At 34.6% G+C, this 21,865-nt stretch overlaps 2 protein-coding genes across 2 annotated transcripts; both read left to right on the top strand.

Annotated features, from left to right (window-relative positions):
- Positions 1-1,290: 1,290 nt before the first annotated feature.
- Positions 1,291-8,268, top strand: LOC132174750 (probable inactive purple acid phosphatase 27). The gene is made up of 12 exons (XM_059586411.1): positions 1,291-1,751; positions 2,455-2,546; positions 2,681-2,747; positions 2,863-2,985; positions 3,192-3,284; positions 3,589-3,718; positions 4,923-5,004; positions 5,091-5,223; positions 5,852-6,057; positions 6,150-6,275; positions 6,875-7,184; positions 7,853-8,268. Exons 1-12 carry the CDS (start codon positions 1,554-1,556, stop codon positions 8,156-8,158), a joined length of 1,866 nt encoding a protein of 621 aa, XP_059442394.1. The 5' UTR covers positions 1,291-1,553; the 3' UTR covers positions 8,159-8,268.
- Positions 8,269-10,543: 2,275 nt separating this feature from the next.
- On the top strand, positions 10,544-15,128 carry LOC132175884 (probable inactive purple acid phosphatase 27). The gene is made up of 12 exons (XM_059587969.1): positions 10,544-10,723; positions 10,895-10,986; positions 11,100-11,166; positions 11,271-11,393; positions 11,505-11,597; positions 11,878-12,007; positions 12,612-12,693; positions 12,781-12,913; positions 13,434-13,639; positions 13,732-13,857; positions 14,277-14,586; positions 14,791-15,128. Exons 1-12 carry the CDS (start codon positions 10,544-10,546, stop codon positions 15,094-15,096), a joined length of 1,848 nt encoding a protein of 615 aa, XP_059443952.1. The 3' UTR covers positions 15,097-15,128.
- The last annotated feature ends 6,737 nt before the right edge of the window (positions 15,129-21,865 follow it).

Consider the following 21,865-nt stretch of genomic DNA (forward strand, 5'->3'; position numbering starts at 1 on the left):
CATATTAGACTTTAAAGCATTTAAGGTAGATAGAGTTCCTAAGTTGCCACATCATTTAAAAATTTTAAAAGATGTGACACCATATATACTGTTATATGCCATAAACTCTAATATGGATTATAAAATATTTCTATTCAATTATCACTTGAAATTTAGATGATTTTATTTTACATAACTTCTACTTCACTATGTGCACTATTGAAGTTGAGATGATGTTATCCCGCTTAACTTTTGCATCACTATGTCCGCCATGTAGTGATGATGATTTTAAACAAGCACAATGTGGACTACCATGTTTACGTTTTAGTGGTCATGATAATTTACCATGTGAATCGCCAAGTCGATTTGTAAAAAAATTATAGTCAAAAATATAATAACCCTATAAATGGTTATGAGATTATTTTAGTTAGGATTGTGACCCCCATTTTATAGATTTTAAAAGAAAAAACATTTTAAGAAGAGAAATGATAAGGGTCAATAATTTTTTTTTAATATTTGGCCAATCTCATTTTACAAATCAATTATTAGATTTGTGAATTTATGTGGACCCTACATAAGTCAATGATAAACGCCACAAACTTAATGGTTAATCTATTAAGTTTGTAAGATAATATAAGTCAAAACTTAAAATCAAGTTGCAAAACGATTGTTTTTCTTTTCATTTAGCCGATTGTTCCTAAGAGGTAGTTCAATCAGTTAGATGTTACGCCTCATGAAGCGGTGATCACTAGTTCGAATTCCCTCTTTCCCTCTGGTGTGGACATGTAAAAAAAAAAAAAAAAAACAGCCAAAAACAAGTTAATTTATCGGACAAGAAAACAAATTTTGGGTATCATGGAATAAATAACATGATTTCAAACTAAAACTAATACAAGTAATTAATTAGATATTATATTAACTATACAAGTGATTAGTATACAAAAAATATTTATAAATAAAAAGATTATCCCTAAGTGTGCCAATTCTTGTTATTGGGATATGTTGAAGTGTGAGTATAAGACTATATATGTCAACTATAATTCAATTCATTTAATTAAACGAGTCAGACTTTTTAATCATAATCTACTAATTTCGTGTTGGGTTCATGTAGCAAGTCGTGTAAAAACTTTTCAACCCTAAATGGAGTGTCGGGTTTAAACCTTATCGAGACATGAATATAAAATTATATATGTCAACTCTAATTCAACCAATTTAATTAAACCGGTAATAATCTCAGTTCCACCGGGTTAAATTTATATTGGGCTCGGATCGGATTGCTTCAAAAAGTTGCCGCCGCCGCCGGCCATACTAGTATCAGGTGACGTGAAATCTTCCGTTCAATGGCGTTTACCTCCCAAACTGCCTAGAAGTCTCGAGGTTTCTTACAAGTAATTCCAACTCATGCAGACTTTCTCTGCTTCTCCTCCGTTCAAGCATTCCACTTCTCCTTCTTAATACGTGAAAATCTTAAAACCCAACGAAAATGCAGAAAAGTCAAACACGGATAGTGACGGATAATTCTAGGAATCTAAAATGGCATCCAAACCCTCCAATCTCAATACACGATCCCAGAAATGGAAGAGAGCTGTCGTTGCCTAAAGGTTTTCACAATGTTTGTTGTGCTTTTGTGGTTGGCAAGCTTGAGATTGGCTTCTGCTCACGTAATTGGGTATGGGGAGCAGCCACTGTCCAAGATTGCCATTCACAAGGCAACTTCTGCACTTCGTGAGTCCGTCTCCATTCAAGCGAACCCAGTTGTTCTTGGGTTACAGGTACAAATTAATTTCATGGTCACATGGCAAAACATAATAATAGAGAATGATAAATGGTCAACTCTTTTGTTTTCATTTATGGGTTTTGCTTTGTAGCAAGAAGTCTTAGAGTTAATTTGTGTAAATTGGCTTTTGGGGCTGTGGTTTATCGTCTTTGGAAACAAAGGAATGATTGGGTGATTCGTACTCGTGTTATGGGAGCTGTGAAGTTTAAAAATTCGTCTGTTAACAAAGCTATTTGTTGCAGATGGGGTTTACAGGATAGTATCCTCTGTAAATAAATTTGTGTTTGTGAGTTTTCTGCAGTGAAGTTGTCTGATGTAAAAGGCGTGAAAATTTCACCAAAGTTTTCTGTAGTGAATGTTTGCTTTTGATTGTATGGGGTAGTTGGTAGTGAGCTGTGTTTTGTTTGGTTTAGTTGAGCTGTTTGTAGCCTAACTGGTAGAGATAAAGGGTTTGAGTTGAGCTGCTGTTTGCGGCCGAGTTCCAGTTTTATCTGGAGATTGTTTGTATTCTGATTTGTTGATTAGCAAAGTGAAGCTTCCTCATAAAAATATAAAAAAAATTTACAGAAGTTACTTCTGGAAAATCAAAAGGCAAAAAGTTAAACCAACTGTGTGCCTTTCATAACGATGTTGAATTCGTTATTCATGATGTAGAGTTAAATCTTTGATGTGGGTTTTTAATCTTTATATGATTACAGGGCGAGGACACTGAATGGGTAACTGTGGATCTTGTAAACCCAGATCCTTCTGAGGATGATTGGATTGCAGTTTTTTCTCCTGCAGACTTCAAGTAATCTACCTCTCTAGCTTTATCAGTTTGTACAGGAGTTTTTTTTTACCAAATAATGGAGATTATAGTTGTGGGACTAAAGTTTCCTCTGTTAATGCATAAATTGAAGGAGTATTTTTGCTTTGAATTGGCAGCTCATCAACCTGTCTACCAGTGAATGATGAAGATCAAGAACCATATATATGCACAAGCCCGATAAAGGTGTGTACAATTTGAATTGAAAAAATGAGATTAAAGTAGCAGATAAAATTGGTAAATTCCTCAAATTTGGTTTTTGCTTCTCTAACTTATGTGATGGTGAATATCTTTGTTGTAGTTCAAGTATGCAAATTCCTCCAATTCAGAGTATACAAAAACTGGCAAAGCTGTTTTGAAGTTCCAGTTGATCAATCAGCGGGCAGATTTCTCCTTTGCAGTTTTTTCAGGCGGTTTGACAAATGTGTGTCCCTGGCTCTTTTGCTGTTCTTATGCTTCATAAATATGTTCATATATCTTTGAACTGGACTTGCTAGTGTTCTGTTTCTTCTCACCCAAGATCTGTGAAAGTGTCTATACTCATTTCATGTTACTACATCTCTTAACGTCCAGATTAACCAATTTTTCTTCATGTGTACTGATAAGTTATTATGTTACTGAATACTGCAGCCTAAACTGGTGGCAGTTTCAAATTACATTTCATTTGCCAATCCTAAAGCACCTCTATACCCACGCCTTGCTCAAGGCAAATCTTGGGATGAAGTAAGTTTACCCAAATTAAAGATTCCTCTTTTCTTTTCTTCTTCTTCTCTTCCCTTTTTTTTTTTTTTTTTTTTTTTTTTTTTCATTTTTGATCTTTTTAAGTCTTAAATCAGTATGTTTGCAAGGTAGAAGTTGATAAAATTCAACAAGACTTCTTGTTTTAAATCAATTCCATATAAATGCATGAAACTCCAGCTGTTATTAAAATTTTCTAAATGAACTCTTCTTATGGTTTGGGCTTTGCAGGGACATCTATACATATTATACAATCAGAATTTTTACTTAAGCTCTTGATGTTATGCAGATGACAATAACCTGGACGAGTGGCTATGCGATAGATGAAGCTGTTCCATTAGTGGAATGGGGTCTGAAGGGAGAAACTCAAACTCAATCTCCAGCTGGAACATTGACAGTTGATCAGAACAGCATGTGTGGTATTATTCATTCGATCTACCAATAATTTGACCCCACTGCATACTTTCCCTTATGAATTGCAAATTGATCATACCATGCTTGAGCCATTCAGTGATCACAAAAGTGCTTTATATTTACTTAACTGTTATACTAATGAACTTTTTTTTTTACAAGTAACTGTTATACTAGTAAGCTATTTATTACAAAGCAATATCAGGTTTCTAATGCATTTGAGAGTTTCTATGAATTATGTTCCTTAAGTTACTTATGATGTTTCTGAGCACACCAAGTCCTTTGATTTCTGCTGTAACCTTCAAAGAGAGCTGAAAGACTCTTCTCAATAAATAGACTTCACTTGTGGCCATTTCTATGCTTTATTAGAATACAATATAAAGTTTTATGCTTCAAAATCTTGCCAAATGGGTAAGTTTTTATTTTCAAAACATGACCTCTTTGTAGAAAATTGTAAGATGTAAATGAAAGAGAGTAAAGCGGAAGAACATAAAGAAAAGACACAAGGATTTTCGGGTGGTTCGACGTTAGATGCTTATGTCCACCTATAGGGAATTGCCCTTAGGGCTACATTTGTAATGAATTAGGAAAAAACGCTAGCCACATCTGCGCTATCACTTCAAAAAGACTAGTCAATTTATAGTATTTCCTAAAATTCCTTACAAAGCTCAGTTTCACCTAGTAATTAAGCAATGCAGGAGTTATCATCCATGAACATCTCTTATATACCACCCACTCTTTGTGTGGGCTACTCATCTTCTCAATATGGGACCGGGTGTTATAAACTCTCCTCTTTAAACCCCTGACGTCCTCGTCAGAGCCACGTCATGCAGTGTTGACAATATCACATGATGCATCACTAAGTGGCTCTAATACCATTTGTAACGGCCTAATAAAAAGTTCTAACCACATTTTACTCTTATTGTCTTGGATATTTTTATAATACAAATGACCCCATTTTATAGGGGAAATGTGGTAGGTGAAATGAATACAAACAAGGTAATCAAATCCTAGTAATTTGATTACAATCATCCAACTATGGTAAATGTATTGATAAGAAAAATATCAAACCGAATATGGCAATCCTATATTCTACCAGTCTTGTCACTATAAGCACAGGTTTTTACAACCTAGACTTCAGTGCATTATGATAGTTCAATTAAAGGTGTTTGTAGGGCTGTTGCATGATGAGATTTCCTTGTTACTCTGCAGGTTCCCCTGCACGGACAGTAGGCTGGCGTGATCAGGGTTTTATACACACAAGTTTCTTAAAAAATTTGTGGCCGAACTCTGTGTATGTTTTTAATTGCATTTTCTTGACATAAAAGTATCCTGAAGTGTTGATGGTATATGTTGACCGCTGTTATAATGGTATTTCAGGTACACTTACAGGATGGGTCATCTCTTGTCCAATGGTTCATATATCTGGAGCAAAACCTATTCTTTCAAATCATCCCCCTATCCTGGACAGGACTCGCTACAACGTGTAATAATATTTGGCGACATGGGGAAGGTAGTATTGAGTACTGATGTAATGAAATTTATAAGTATTAAGAGTGTTGTTAGAGGTACTATAGCTTTTTTTGCAAGTTGCTTACAAACTAACATGGTAGTCCATGTGCCAAGAGCAGTTCGCGTGGTACTCATTTTTATAAAATGTGGACTATCCCGTGAGTTTGTAAGAGAATTATAGTAAAAGTTGTAATATACCAAGCATTTTCCAAAAATTAAATTATAAAAAGAAGGGAAAAAAGTCACCTTTTGAAAGGAAAAATCCATTGCTCCAAACGAAAATCGTAAGGCAATGTCACTAACACATCTACTAACAGCTTTGTTTCTGACCGACAATGTCAGGATACGAGCTCAATGTTTTGAACTTTAGTAATTTCCTAGTGCCTATTACTATCTTTGGCTTGTTGACTTGATAAAATTGTTCTTCATTGCCTTCAACAAACTCTACATTCCATTATATTTATTGCTCAAATCATAAATTCTTGATCCCATTGGCAGTTAATGTCATTGTTTTCCCTGAGAAGACCTGAGTGGAAGATTATTGTCATTGCTAGGAATTTAAGGCCCATATGCACTCCCTTCACTTTGCATCTGTGTTGCTAGCTAAGTTGAGTTTATGTATTTTTCAGGCTGAGCGTGATGGTTCAAATGAGTACAGTGATTATCAGCCAGGTTCACTGAATACTACCGACCAACTCATCAAGGACTTGAAAAACTATGACATAGTTTTCCATATAGGAGATATGACATATTCAAATGGATACATCTCACAGTGGGATCAATTCACGGCACAGGTGGAGCCCATTGCATCAACTGTCCCATATATGGTTGCAAGGTTTGTGCAACTGTTCATTGCTTGTTTCCATCCATACATGAAAGTTACTTGATAACACTGGTTAAAGAATCTCTTATGTGATCATCTTGCAGTGGCAATCATGAACGTGACTGGCCAGATTCAGGATCCTTCTATCAAAATACAGATTCAGGTGGGGAATGCGGTGTGCTTGCTGAGACCATGTTCTATGTTCCTGCTGAGAATAGAGCTAAGTTCTGGTAAATTACTCTCGAGTGGGCTCAAACTCCATATTTATTTGAAATGGGGTAAACTGTGAGTAATGGTTTGAACTATGGACATCTATTCTAATATTATATTAAATTATCACTTATCTGAAAAAACTTAATTTGATAGGAAAAGATAAATTTAATTATATTTAATTAATATGTTAACACGAATAAACCTGCCTTCTCAAGAATACACTAAGAGCATCCTCTGGAATTAGTACACAAGAAGGTAGATTACATACATATGGTTCATCAAAAGAACCACTAACTCGCCCAGGAACCTTGGTATTGCACTTAGCTACAGACTAGTGTTTTGTCACTCAGTGGCCATATTACTTGGTGTGTTAGATCACACCCTAAGCACCTAACAACAGTCTGTTTCCCTGGGGTGAGGTTTTGATTCCCACATTTTTGGGAGCAAAAGCATCTCTACATATATGGTGTATTTGATATGTCTGAGATGTTCCAGCACAGAACTGGTAGGTGCTTTTATATTTGGTTAAACTGGTTAGAAGGGAGTTTAATTCCTGTCATAACTTGTCCAAGAGATCAGCTTGGCCCATTTTCCCAACATTCCTTTGTTTTTGCAGGTATTCAACAGATTATGGCATGTTTCACTTCTGTATAGCCGACAGTGAGCACGACTGGAGGGAGGGAACAGAGCAGTACAAGTTCATTGAGCATTGCCTTGCATCAGTAGATAGACGGAAACAACCATGGTTGATCTTTGCTGCTCATCGTGTTCTTGGATATTCCTCCAATGATTGGTATGCCGAGGAGGGCGCATTTGAAGAGCCCATGGGAAGGGAGAGCTTGCAGAAGCTTTGGCAGAAGTACAGGGTGGACATCGCATTTTTCGGCCATGTCCATAACTATGAAAGGACATGCCCCATTTACCAGGTAAATGTCCATGTGCAACTTTCGCCATGCACACTTTGATATACAATTCACTATGAGAAATGTTTCTTTGCATTCTAGCGTCCATCTCACGTACATTTTCGCTGAGTTGGCATGCTCCATCCACTATTGATGCTTTTTTTCCTTTTTAATTAAAGGTTGATGGAACATGCCAACTCAGCGAAAATGTATACGAGATAAACGCCAAAATACAAATAAGTTTCTCATTCACTATTAATATCATTTGGCTGCGTTGGTATAGTTTGAACAATGATATATGAAAATGCTCTTATGCAAGAGCCTCTGTCACTAGCAGCAGGATAATACTTTAAGCAATCCCAGCTGCATTGTTGATTTTGTTAGCCAGCTCTTACTTCAGCATTGTAGATTGTAGTCTTTCTGTTTTGAATTTCCAAACTGTGCACTGAGTTTGAGATCACTTTCACATGGGGCTAGCAATTTTTGACATGAACCCAACATGAAATTATCGGATTATGGCTGAGGGGTCTGACTAATTTAATTAAATGAGTCTAAGATTGAACTATATAATATTATACTCATAACTCGACACGACCCGAACTTGACAAGTGAACATGAATTGTCATTCTACTTTCATGCCCATGTCTCTAACTCTTGTTCTTTTTGTTTTTATCAATGCTGGTGTTGTGTAGAATCAATGCGTCAATTCAGAGAAGTCACATTATTCAGGCACCATGAATGGAACAATCCATATTGTCGTTGGAGGGGCAGGGAGCCACTTATCAGAATTCACCACAGCAATACCCAATTGGAGCATTTACAGAGACTATGACTTTGGCTTCGGCAAACTGACAGCATTCAATCACTCTTATCTCCTTTTCGAGTACAAGAAAAGCAGTGATGGAAAGGTATATGACTCCTTTACCATTTCAAGGGAATACAAAGATGTCTTGGCTTGTGTACATGACAGTTGTGAACCCACCACTTTGGCATCTTGATCTGTATCTTACAATTGTTTGAGGAAAACTTATGCCTGATAAAATTTGGCTCCAGTATCAAACCTTCCATTGATGCAATTGAGTTGTTATTAAAGCAATAAAGGCTATGATTTTTTTACTTATTATTATAGATGATACAGCTTTTATCATAGAGCAGCCGCCAATACGATCCCATACAATTGGCATCCGAATTGCACGCAATTGGGGCATCCTTGTAGCTCCCCTTTCTGTTGGGTTGGTCAAATGGCATGCAATTCAGACCTCCAATACCAATGGTTCCTCATCAAAACTAGCGGTTGTGTAGCATTAATTCGTAACTTAAAACTTACAATTAAGAAAACATTAAAAACTTTAAAAAAAAAAAAATCGTATGTTGCTCAAACTTCCCCTAATCCTCTAATTCCTCAAATTTATAGGGTTTCATTCCCCATTTCTGTTTCGAATTTGCAAATCTAAAACTTCTCTAATTCCTCTAATTCTTTCATGCGATTTGTTGCATATTTTTTTAAAAAATATTTAAATGGAAGAATGAGAGAATGAGAGTCGACCCTTAGTTTGGAGAGCAGGATGCAGTTGGTTTGAAAAAGCAGGTTTCCAAAATAGGAAAATATGATAAAAAAATCCTTACAAAATAATAAAGTCACCCAAGTCATCTGATTTTTTTGGTTTAATTTTTTTTTTTTTTTAAAAAAAAAAAAAACAAATGCCAGATTAGCTCAGAAGAACCCCAAAAGGACATCAGTAGACGTTGTAGCATTTCTATTTGCTAACTAAACCTTTTTTGTTTTAATCACTTACCAACTATGGAATGATTTTAATGCCTCAAACAGTGAGTTTCTGAAAAATAATGAAATTGGAAAAGAATAGCATAATTCAAATTTAAATAAGACTTGAATAGAGAAATAGAGAGAAAAAAACATGGAAACTTATAAAGATATGAGTTTGTTATTGAATAAAATATTATTTTGCAAACTTGTCATCTTCTTAGCATTTAATTTGTTTCCCATTTTATTTTGAACTTTGGACTTGTGCAGCATAATTTCTATATTTTGAATGTTTGGAATAAATTCTATATAATGCATGTGCCTCCACATGAGGACATGTGTAGCATAATTAGCATTGAATATTAAATTAATCCATGTCTCAAACTTTTCATTATCAGATTGGCGGTTGAGATCAAAATTTATTTTTGTTCCTTTAAATTCTTATTGCTACTCAATGCTTATTAGTATTATTTTTATTCTGTTCATTCTTCCCAAGAATATAACGTTTAAAGTTGGAGAAAGGGTTTTATTTAAGAATGTCTTTAATATTATTTGATTCTATTATTTAATGCTGCCTTATTTCAAAAAGAATGGAAGGTTGGAGAATTAAGTTTTTTTAAAAATCAAATGATATTAATGTTTTTTTACTTACTTTACCATAATTAGGGGCTTAATTACATAAAGAATATTGAATATAATTAGGCCTTTAAATATTTTTTTATGAACGAAATCCTTTTTAATTTTCATTAACTGGGGGGCCTTATTAAATTAGGAAAAATGATAATTTCACACATCTCCATCTAGTGAATCGGTGAATCCACCATTGAATTTGTGTGAGACCCAAATGAGTGCACAAGTCCAATGAAATGGATCCATTGAATTTGTAAAAAGAGTTGGTTGAAAGATGGTTATAAAGAATGATGTGTGTAACATGCATTTTAAATTAAGAGCTTTGGGCGGCCACCTAATGGTAGAGTTGACCCTTATCATATGGGCTATGGCAATTTACATTTTAATAGTTGGTTAATAGAATAAATATATGTAGATTGTCATGTAAGTTTGTAAACGTATTAAGTATCATGTACAATTTTAGTGATTTGCCACATTAATTTGAAAGGAATTTATGGTGAAAAATGTGGTACCCTAGAAACCATCATAAGATTACCTTAATAAGGATTGTGACCCCAAATTTGTCGGACAAGGAAACAAATTTTGGGTAATAAGAAATAATTAACGCATCTGTGATTGATTCTGTTGTACATATATTTTGATTTTAAATTAAACGTAATTAATTAGATATTAATACTTACTAAATAAAAACACTCTCCCATGAGTCCATGACGAGAAACCTTCCATTCAATGGGTGCTGCCTCCCAAGCTCCCTGATGTCTTGTGGTTTCTCACAAGACAATTCATCCGACATTCTCTGCTTCTCCTCTGTTCAAGCATTCCTCTGCTCCTTTTTAGTACGTGAAGAAAATCTTAAACCCAAATGAAAATGAATAAAAAAAGTCGAACACGTACGGAAAGACACAGATAATTCGAGGAATCTGAAATGGAATCCAAATCCTCCAAACATAAAGTAGGAGTTAGAGATATGTCATATAATACGGTCCCAGAAATGGAACAGGGCTGTCGTTGCCTGAAGGTTGTTTTGTGTTTGGCAAGCTTGAGCTTGGTTTCAGCTCACGTTATTGGGTATGGGGAACAGCCACTGTCCAAGATTGCCATTCAAATGACAACTACTGCACTTCGTAAGTCCGTCTCCATTCAAGCAAATCCAGTTGTTCTTGGGTTGCAGGTACATTGGCAAAAATCTACACAAGTTTCTTCTGGGAAAATCCAAAAAGCCTGTGCCTTTCATAAGGATGTTGAAAATTCATGATGTATTAATTGAAGTTTTGATGTTCATGATATTTCAATATCTACAGGGTTAAGTCTTTGATGTGGGTTTTTTTTGATATGATTACAGGGGGAGGACACAGAATGGGTGACCGTGAATCTTGTAAACCCAAATCCTTCTGAGGATGATTGGGTTGCAGTTTTTTCTCCTGCAAACTTCAAGTAATCTAATATATCTCTAGCTTTATCAGTTTGTTCAGTCTAGCTAATCGTTTTCTGTCACAAGTATGATTGAATAGAATGTGCAACTTAGTCTGGTCTGCATCAATTGGCAGCTCATCAATCTGTCCACCAGAGATTATTGAAGAGCAAGCACCACATATATGCACAAGCCCGATAAAGGTGTGTACAATTTGAATTGAAAAAAATGAGATTAAAGTAGCATATAAAATTGGAAAATTCCTCGAACCTCTAACTTATGTGATGGTGAATATCTTTTGTTGTAGTTCAAGTATGTAAAGTCCTCCAACTCAGAGTATACAAAAACTGGCAAAGCTGTTTTGAAGTTCCGGTTGATCAATCAGCGGGCAGATTTCTCCTTTGCAGTTTTTTCAGGCGGTTTGTCAAATGTGTGTCCCTTGCTCTTTAGCTGTTCTTATGCTTCATAAATATGTTCATATATCTTTGAACTGGACTTGTTTGTGTCCTGTTTCTGAATATTATGTTATTGAATATTGCAGCCTAAACTGGTGGCAGTTTCAAATTACATTACATTTGCCAATCCTAAAGCACCTCTATACCCACGACTTGCTAATGGGAAATCTTGGGATGAAGTAAGTTTACCCAAATTAAAGATTCCTGTAAAATCTTCTGATGGGTATTGGATACCAGGTCCTAACTCCTAAGCAATATGTTTGTCAAAGATAAATTTCTATTCTCAGTTGTTTTTCTTTTTTCATTTTTGATCTTTTGTAAGTTCTAAATCAGTATGTTTGCATGGAGCAGTTGCTAAAATCAATAAGAGTACTTCTGGTTTTGACACGAAGACGATGCTCATCCAAGTTCTTCTGATAACAAGCAGAATTTTTACTTAAGACTTTTGATATTATGCAGATGACAATAACCTGGACGAGTGGCTATGCAATAGATGAAGCTGTTCCATTCGTGGAATGGAGTATGAAGGGAGAAACTAAAACTCGATCCCCGGCTGGAACATTGACAGTTGATCGGAACAGCATGTGTGGTATAATTCATTTCATCTACCAATAAGTTTACCACACTACAGACTTTCCCTTATGAATTGCGAGTTGATCATACCATGCTTGTGCCATTTAGTGATGAAGAAAGTGCTTGCTATGAATTACAAAGCAATATCAGGTTTCAAATACATTTGTGATTTGCTATGAATTATGTTCCTCAAGTTACTTCTGATATTTTGGATCAGAACACTAAGTCCTTTGATTTCTACTGTAACCTTTAAAGAAAGCTGAAAGACACTTCTCAATCAATAATACTTCTCTGTGGCCATTTCTATGCTTTCTTAGAATACAATATAAAGTTTATGCTTCAAAATCTAGCCAAATGAGTAAGTTTTAATTTTCAAAGCATGATATCTTTGTAGAAAATTGTAAGAAGATGTTAATGGAAATGTAAAGTGGAAGAAGAGAAAGAAAAAGAAAAGACACCAGGATTTTCAGGTGTTTTGGCGTTAGACGCCTACGTTCACCACTAAGGAAAATATCAAACTGAATATGGCAAACCTATATTCTAACACTCTTGTCACTATAAGCACATGTTTTTACAACCTAGACTTCATTGCATAATGAGACTTCCATTTAACTTTGCAGGTTCACCCGCACGAACAATAGGCTGGCGTGATCAGGGTTTTATACACACAAGTTTCTTAAAAAATTTGTGGCCGAACTCTGTGTATGCTTTAAGTTACATTTTCTTGACATAAAAGTATCCCTGAAGTGTTGATGATATATGTTGACCATTGTTATATTGGTATTTCAGGTACTCTTATAGGATGGGTCATCTCTTATCCAATGGTTCAGTTGCCTGGAGCAAAAGCTATTCTTTCAAATCATCCCCATATCCTGGACAGGACTCACTACAACGTGTAATAATATTTGGTGACATGGGGAAGGTAGTGTTGAGTACTTATTACAAGTCATTTACAAAACGAGCCAATCGTCTATGTGACATTTATCATGGTAGCCATTAAAACATGAACTACCACATAGCAGTTCACGTGATACTAATTTTTGTAAAATGTGGAAGAAAATTATAGTAAAATCCTCTTCGGACCCTTCAGCTTGCAGCTAGTACTTAATGGTTTAAGGTTCTTTATCTACTCATATACCTAGACATAGAACTAGATTAAGGTTACACCTTGAATCTGTCCACTAACCTTGCTAGTTCTTCATTCATTGTACATTTTACAAATAGAGTTAATAGATAATAAATCTTCAAAAATAGATGGGCAGCAGCTGATATAGCTAGAGTTTGCGAAATAGGAGCAAAAGAAGCTTCTAAAAGATGTCATTTACTGGTTTCTGAACTAGAAGGGAAATAGCATTCAGAAGGGTGCTTGAGAACCATTGCTAGGAGTTGCCCTTCAATTTGCATCTGTGTTGGTGGCTAAGTTGATTTTCTGTATTTTTCAGGCTGAGCGTGATGGCTCTTATGAGTACAGTGATTATCAGCCAGGTGCACTGAATACTACCGACCAACTCATCAAGGACTTGGACAACTATGACATAGTTTTCAATATTGGAGATATGACATATTCAAATGGATATGTCTCACAGTGGGACCAATTCACGGCACTGGTGGAGCCCATTGCATCAACTGTCCCATATATGGTTGCAAGGTTTGTGCAACTGTTCATTGTTTGTTTCCATCCATGCATGAAAGTTACTTGACAACACTTGTTATCTTATCTTTTATGTGATCGTCTTGCAGTGGCAATCATGAACGTGATTGGCCAGATTCTGGATCCTTCTATCAAACTAAAGATTCAGGTGGGGAATGCGGTGTGTTTGCTGAGACCATGTTCTATGTTCCTGCTGAGAACAGAGCTAAGTTCTGGTAAATTGCATATACGTTTTTCCAGTAACTTATATATATATGTTTTTAGGCATGTTGAAATATTAGGATGAATCTTAGCAGTGCAGGCATGTTGACACAAATTGTTAAATTACCCATGTGTAGGCACAAACTTCATATTATTGGAAATGAAGTAAACTTATGAATCAAGTTTCAAACTTAGGACATTTGTTCTAAAACAATGATAAATTATCACGTATTCGACAAAAATAAGCATATAGAAAACAGGTAAATTTAATCATTTAATTAATACATTAACACGAATAAGCCTTCCTTCTCAAGAATACACTGAAGAGTATCCTCTGGAATTAGTACATTAGAAGGGAGTTTAATTCCTGTGATAACTTGCCCAAGAGATGATCAGGTTGGTCCATTTTCCCAACATTCCTCTGTTTTTACAGGTATTCAACAGATTATGGCATGTTTCACTTCTGTATAGCTGACACTGAGCATGACTGGAGGGAGGGAACAGAACAGTACAAGTTCATTGAGCATTGCCTTGCATCAGCAGATAGACGGAAACAACCATGGTTGATCTTTGCTTCTCATCGTGCTCTTGGATATTCCTCCAGAGATTGGTATGCCGAGGGGGGCGCATTTGAAGATCCCATGGGAAGGGTGGGCTTGCAGAAGCTTTGGCAGAAGTACAGGGTGGACATTGCATTTTTCGGCCATGTCCATAATTATGAAAGGACATGCCCCATTTACCAGGTAAAATGTCCATGTGCAGCTTTCGTCACACAAATCCAAAACGAATTTAGTGAATTATGGTTAATGGGTCTAACCCGTTTATTTATAGGTCGGATTAAAGTTGACTTATATAGTCATGCATCGATACAATTTGAACCCAACATCCTACTTTCATGCAATGTCTCTAACCTTTTTTTTTTTTTTCAATGCTGATGGGGTGCGTAGAATCAATGCGTCAATTCAGAGAAGTCACGTTATTCAGGGACAATGAATGGAACAATCCATGTTGTCGTTGGAGGGGGAGGGAGTCACTTATCAGAATTCACCACAGCAATACCCAATTGGAGCATTTACAGAGACTATGACTACGGCTTTGGCAAACTGACAGCATTCAATCACTCTTATCTCCTTTTCGAGTACAAGAAAAGCAGTGATGGAAACGTATATGATTCCTTTACCATTTCAAGGGAATACAAAGATGTATTGGCTTGTGTACATGACGGTTGTGAACCTACCACTCTGGCGTCTTGATTTATATCTTACAACTGTTTGATGAAAGCCTATTCCTGACGAAATTTGGAGCCAGTATCAAACCTTCCACTGATGCAATTGTGTTGTTATTAAAGCAATCAATAAAATTCCATTTTTATCATAGGGCAGCCAGCAATTGGCACCCGAATTGCATGTAATTCGGACAGAGACCCACAACCCACGAGTCACGACCAAGCATGGCCGTGGGTCACAGTTTCTTTCACCTTTTTTTCAAATAGGAATATTTTGAGAATTTCATGGTCGTGGTCGTGGGTTGTGTGTCTCTGTCTCTGTCCAAGCAAACCCTCTTCATTGGAGCTCAACGTTTTTGTCGGTGGAATCCTCCCAATACTTTGACGATATCCTTCTGGAACAGATTTTGGCTGTACAGAGCAATGTCCATCTGAACGTGGTCTGAGAAGGAAGATGGAGCTGACTAAACGTGTAGGGGTGAAATAACGGTTAGGCTAAAACCGCTAACCGCAATCACCTAGGCGATTAATAATTTTTACTAACCGCCTTCGTTAACCTGGTAGCGGTTAACCGCTTTGGGATAACCACTTTTTTCTAACCGCTTTTTTGGGCTTTTTTTTTAGACTAATTTTGGGCTGGTTTTGGACCGGTTTTGAGCCGGTTTTGGACCGGTTTTTGGCTTACTTTAAACATATTTTTTGCTCATTTTAAACGTTTTTTTTCTCCCTTCCATGGCCATTTTAGCATTAAAAATTGCTATATACCAAAATCTTGTTGGTCACCTTCTACAAATCTACACATCATATAATATACAAATAAAATTACAACAAAATCATCACTTCACTTGTAGTCTTATACATAAACTCAAAAAAATTCAAAAACTCACAAGCAAGTTCATAAACTCACATAGAAATAAAATAAAACATAAACAAGTTCATAAACTCACAAGCAACCAAAAAAATTAACATGGTTGAACTTGAAGCTTGAGCCTATTTTAATCAATCAAAAAAAGTTCATAAACTCACAACTTATTGTTATTTATTATATGAAATATATGTATATATAATATAAATATATATTATATTTAAAAAAAAGCGGTTAGCGGTTAGCGGATTTCCAAAACCCACTAACCGTTAACCGCAACCGCCTAGGCGGTTAGCAGTTTTTACTAACCGCTTTCAAAGTTGTTAGGCAGTTAGGCGGTTAGCGGTTATAACGGTTAGCGGTTGCGGTTAGGCGGTTTTAAATTTCAACCCTATAAACGTGGGTGTGGTAATGGGAACTTTTTTTTATATATATATATAAAATAAAAAAATAAAAAAAAAATTTAATTGAGGGTAAATTTAAAATTGGTTCAAATAGGGTTTGGATTTTTTTTTTTTTTGACCTAAGGTTCAAATTCTATCATAAATGGTACATGATTTACAGGAATATATATATATATATATATATATATATAAACATTCAGCCATTAGATTTGTAGGGTCTACTATTGATTTATTTGGGGTTCACATAAATTCTAAAATTTAATGATTAGTTTGTAAGATGATTATAAGAGAAATATGAGCAAAATATTGACATAAAGCATTTCTCTTTAAAATATTTGTTTTAAGAAAATAAAAAAACGTTAACAAGACATCTTTCTTTCTTGTGAGAAAATGAACATATATATATTTTGTATTGGAAAATGAACATATTAATCTCATGGAAAATAGGATTTGTCCATTTGAGTATCTATTTTATTGACACGTATTTTTTTTTAAAAAAAATTAAATAATATAAAATCATATTCATGATTTCCTACTATTTCAAAGAAAGTGTAAATTTTCAAATTACAAAATATAGGCAATTTATTTGTATCGAAACACTTGAAAAATGCTACCTATTAAAAAAGTGACATGTTACAGTTGAAAATTTGTTTTCTATGTTGTAAAAAAACTGTTTTTTGATTTTCTAAAGAAAAAAAGTCTATGCAAAAGTGATAAAAAAAAATTAAAAAAAAAAACATTTTGAAATGGAAATTATTTTTAGTTGTCTCGATAACATGAATAGGTACCATTTTTCAAGTGTTTCGATGTCAAGAAGCTGCCTAAATTTCGTAATTTGAAAATCTACACTCTTTAAATTTGTAGAGAATCATAATCCTATAAAATCATATACACTATTAAATATATTAATTTCAAATCTTGATTATGAAATAATCTAATTCAAATTATATTCCTATAATCATGGATCTTTGTCTTCACGTTTTTGGTGGAAGCGAAATCACGGTCAGAGCAAGAGAACATCTTAAAATGGGGTGCCCCATATAGGGGTCCACCCTTGGCCCTTGTGATTCTATTATGATTGTGTCTTTTATTTTCAGGGCACGCAGTACACGTTGCTTTTTGTTTGAAGTGAGTAAAAATTATTATTATTATTATTATATTATTATTATTTTAATTGTATGTATGTTATAACATTTTATTAAATAATATGTATAGTTCGCTTAGATTTTTTTGTCTTATTGTAATTGGATTCGGCTTACATATTGTTATTTTTTTATTTTGACATGTCCGCATAAGAGGAGGAGAGGGATTCAAATTAGTGACTTTCGCTTCATTAGGCGTGATCTCAGCCGATTGAGCTATCTCTTGGAGACTACATGCTTTATTTTAAGCAACGATCAAGATTGAATCTCTTAAAATCTTTATTAATTTTCTCTCTTCTATTAAAAGCTTCTCAAAATAGGTCAATTTTGAAATTCAATCTTGACCATTGTAAGCCAAATCCATTGTAATTATACTCGGCTAGTTACCTTCTATGTTATAGGGCAAAAGCATTACGTTTTAAAGCAACAAACGTGCTTTAGGCTCTTTTAAAAAAAAAAAAAAAAAAAATCAAATTGACGTTTAGGTTTATTATAATTTCTAACAAAACACATTTTTTTCCTTTTAAAAGTTGAAAATTATGTTTAGTCCAATTTGCTAGTCAAAAGTATGCATAAAGATTTCAATAAATTAAGAAAAACATATCTCTCGAATCCACGTCACCACTACAGATAAAAGTATAGGGGACAGAAGTGGATTGTATTGTGATATCAATAATTAGATGCATTTGTTTTTTTTTTGGCCATATCGTATGTGGCAAGTCCGTTTCTGGATGCCATCTTAGCATCTTTGATCTTTCTTTCTTTTCTTTTTTTTTCTTCCCTCTCACACTTAACACGTTGAAATAAGATATTATTATGCTTTTTTTCTTTTCTTTTTTTTCTTTTTTTGGTGGCAGGAGTCAATTAATGCAAGAAAGACAAGGAATAGAAAAATGCATGCTTTTTGATTGCTAATTTCTTTACTTTAATCTCACTTTAACATTTTTTTTTAAATCTTATATGCTTTGTTGAGTTGCTAACAAAGCATAAGGATCAAATTTTGTTTTTATATGAAAAAATAAATACAATTACAATATTTTACTAAGGTAAAAAAAAAATAAAAAAATGTTCACATTAACCATTTTTATATAAAAAAGTTGATGTAAAATGAAAAATAAAAAATTACATGTCCTTTATTGCAATTTTTAAACTAAAATCACTTTTTAGTTTTGTTACCAAGTAGACAACTTTTAGTAGCAACACTTTTGACAAAAGCTCTTTATCCAAAAGCTATAATTTTCATCGCAATTCCAAACATGCCTTAGACAAAATTTTCCCTCTTTCTTTATCTTTTTTCTTGAAAAACTTCTCCGGCTGTCACTTTCAGCCTTTCTCATTGGCATTGCCTTGATCCAACCATCAACTTTGAATGCCTTTAATTTACACCTTGAGTTTGAGGGGGGTGTTGGAATATTTTATATTTTTTAAATTATGTTTATTAATATTTTCATTAATAAGTTATTTCTCTTTATGTTAGAAAATTTTTATTCTCTATTATTATATTTCATTGTAAGGTTTACTCTCTTCCTTAATTAGTTTAGGTCTACTTTAGGGTTTCTTGATTACTACTCATTGTCTCTCTATAAATAGAGAATTATGTAATATTGTTTCACACTGTGAATAGACAAGATGTAGCTCAAACGTCTTTCTCCGCTTTCCCTCTCTCTTTTATTTCTCTTTTATATTTTAGTATTTTATATTTTATATATATATTAACAGTAACAAATTAACGTTTTACAATACATAACCAACAAACAACATCCATCCTTTCTCGGCTCCAACATTATCTCACAATCTTAAATGTTTTTTGTTTTAACTTTCAAGTGATAGTACTGATGTGTGCCCACCATATATATGCTCATATGGCAAAGCATTTGCTGTCGATTAAGCTATATCACTAAAAATAGAAATGTCCTCGAGTGGTAATTTAATCGGCTGTGAATTACGTCTCATGAAATAGAAGTCATTAGTTCGAATTCCTCCTCCCCCTTCCATTGTGTGGACATATTAAAAATAAAAAATAAAAAAAATCACTAAAAATAGAAATGAACCTCGTATGTTACTATTAATTGCCATATCATGGTAATTTAATTATGTACCATGAAGAGCAGGGTAATGTTGATGGATAATATTCTCCTTTAGCTGCATCGGGTGATGAATAATTAACTTTAAGCTTTAGATGGATTGTCTCATCAGAGTCATCACCATCTAATCTGCAAAGACTTAGACCCTTAGCAATGATGCCCTTGTGGCTTGTAGGCAGTGTTTGTCAATGGCCTGGACCGGTAAAGTACCGGGCCTCTTCTTCAATCCAAAAAAAAAATTTACTTTTGCCTCAAAATTAATCCTAACATTCCTACTTTTTATATCACATCAATCATTTTTTTTATTATTATTCAAATAAAAAAATCACTACAAAACAATTTTTATTTTACATTTTTTCATATAAAATATATTTGTTCACTTTTCTCCACAAAACATTTTTACTAAAACCAATTAAATACATATTCCTAAAAGGGCTAGAGTGCCGGCCCTTGACCCTCTGGCCTCTTGGCAAACACTACCATAGGGTCGGCTGTGAGGAAAATGACAAATTCATGGCCAAACAATATAAGAAAATTTTGTTTGGCTTTTTTGCAGCTGGAAAAGCATTGAAGAGAAATATTGATGAAACAATACCAACCAAAATACTGATTTCAGCAATAGCTATCAAGGGGAAAGGGGAGAAAGAGCGTTAAATCAACACTTAACCAAAAGCTTTGCAGACAAGATATAATGAATTTAATCATTTAATTAATATTTTTCTTTTAAATAAGTAATGTCATTTAAGAGAGCATGCACCTTAGAAGAAGCTGGTAGTCTGGTAGACTAAGAAAGCAAGCATGAGAAGTTAGATTGTCTGTTCCACTTCTGCAGCCACCAAGAAGGATGTATGAACAATTAGAGGCATTAATTAATTGGTAAGCATGTTGCTAGAAAGTATTAAGCTTTAATAAAAAGATATATAGACACAAATCGGCACAAAAAATACGGCAAAAAAATCAATAATTACATAAAGGGCCAATAATTGTACATGCCTTGTTTGATTGAGCAAGGATAAATACACCATTCCCCCCTACTTCTTAATTATATGATCAATATACATAATACCTAGCTGTTACCATCTAACTCACACCTTTCCTGCCTTATTGTTATTGAGTCATTTTCCTATTTAGCCTATCCCTTCATTGTGCAAGTCAGACTATGCTCCAATCAAAATTTAATTAAAAAATTAAACAAAGTTGAACCAAAATTTAACCTCAGCTTTAATAGTTTCGGCTGTCAATTTCGTCTAATTAAGAGAAACTAGTTCCTCGATCTGGGAATTCCTGCACCAATAATCCAAAGATAGCCAACTCAATCTCTGATGCTATCTCTCCTACCTACTCCTGATTTCTCTTCCACCCACCAAATTCATTTCTGAATTTCAACCGTGTTTGCCTAAGGAACAGAGCGGTACTGTAACTGGAACGGTACTGTCCTAGCTACAGTATTAATACTATAGATGTACTGAAAAGCCCCTCACACAGCCCAATAAGCTGCAGTGAAATTTATTCCTATCTAACCAAACCACCGAGCCACCCCCCCTAACTCTTCTTTCTCTTTCAACGAAATTTTTTTAAAAAAAAAAACAAAACTGCATCTACAGACTACAGCTTCTTCTTCTAGTATGCTTCTCCCACAAGTCCTCTTTCTCTCTTCTTTCAACGAAAAAGAAAAAAACAAAACAAAACAGCATCTACAGCTTCTTCTTCTAGTAGGCTTCTCCCACAACTCCTCTTTCGACGAAAAAAAAACCAAAAAAAAAAAAAACAAAACTGCATCTACAACTTCTTCTAGTAGGCTTCTCCCACTGCTCCTCTTTCACTGCAACTTATTGGGCTGTGTGAGGGACTTTTCAGCCTTTTGAAAATAGAAGGAGGACTTTTCAGTACATCTACAGTACTGATACTGTAGCTGAAACATTACGGTACTGCTCCGTTCCTTAAGCAAACACTGCCTAAATGATACGGTTGGCGAGACGTGAGTCGACTCAGTTAAATTTACGGTCATTTCCTGCAGAGGTAGTCACATGCTTGAGGCTACAATAATAATAATTTTATTTTTTTATTTTTACCACGTTACTTCCTGGGACCAGATGATATACGTACGGAATTTATCTTTCACCGACATTAATTAGCTACTGTTAACTTTTCTTTTAAGACAGTACTTTGTGGCTTTTGGATTCCCTCCAATTCACATGGACCAGAGGACAGCCGGTCCTTGTTCAATCAGGAGCAAAATTCTCTAATTTTTTTTTTTTTTTTTTTAAACAATTCTACTCCACCGGTTCCCATAGGATACCAG

Source organism: Corylus avellana, chromosome ca3 (assembly GCF_901000735.1).
Source record: "Corylus avellana chromosome ca3, CavTom2PMs-1.0".
Lineage (NCBI taxonomy): Eukaryota > Viridiplantae > Streptophyta > Magnoliopsida > Fagales > Betulaceae > Corylus > Corylus avellana.

Coding starts and splice junctions, on each gene's coding strand:
- LOC132175884 (XM_059587969.1), top strand. CDS start 10,544: ATGGAACAGGGCTGTCGTTGCCTGAAGGTTGTTTTGTGTTTGGCAAGC. Junction 11,167..11,270: donor TATGCACAAGCCCGATAAAG/GTGTGTACAATT, acceptor CTTTTGTTGTAG/TTCAAGTATGTAAAGTCCTC. Junction 11,394..11,504: donor TTTCAGGCGGTTTGTCAAAT/GTGTGTCCCTTG, acceptor TGAATATTGCAG/CCTAAACTGGTGGCAGTTTC.
- LOC132174750 (XM_059586411.1), top strand. CDS start 1,554: ATGGAAGAGAGCTGTCGTTGCCTAAAGGTTTTCACAATGTTTGTTGTG. Junction 3,285..3,588: donor AAGGCAAATCTTGGGATGAA/GTAAGTTTACCC, acceptor GATGTTATGCAG/ATGACAATAACCTGGACGAG. Junction 6,276..6,874: donor GAGAATAGAGCTAAGTTCTG/GTAAATTACTCT, acceptor TTGTTTTTGCAG/GTATTCAACAGATTATGGCA.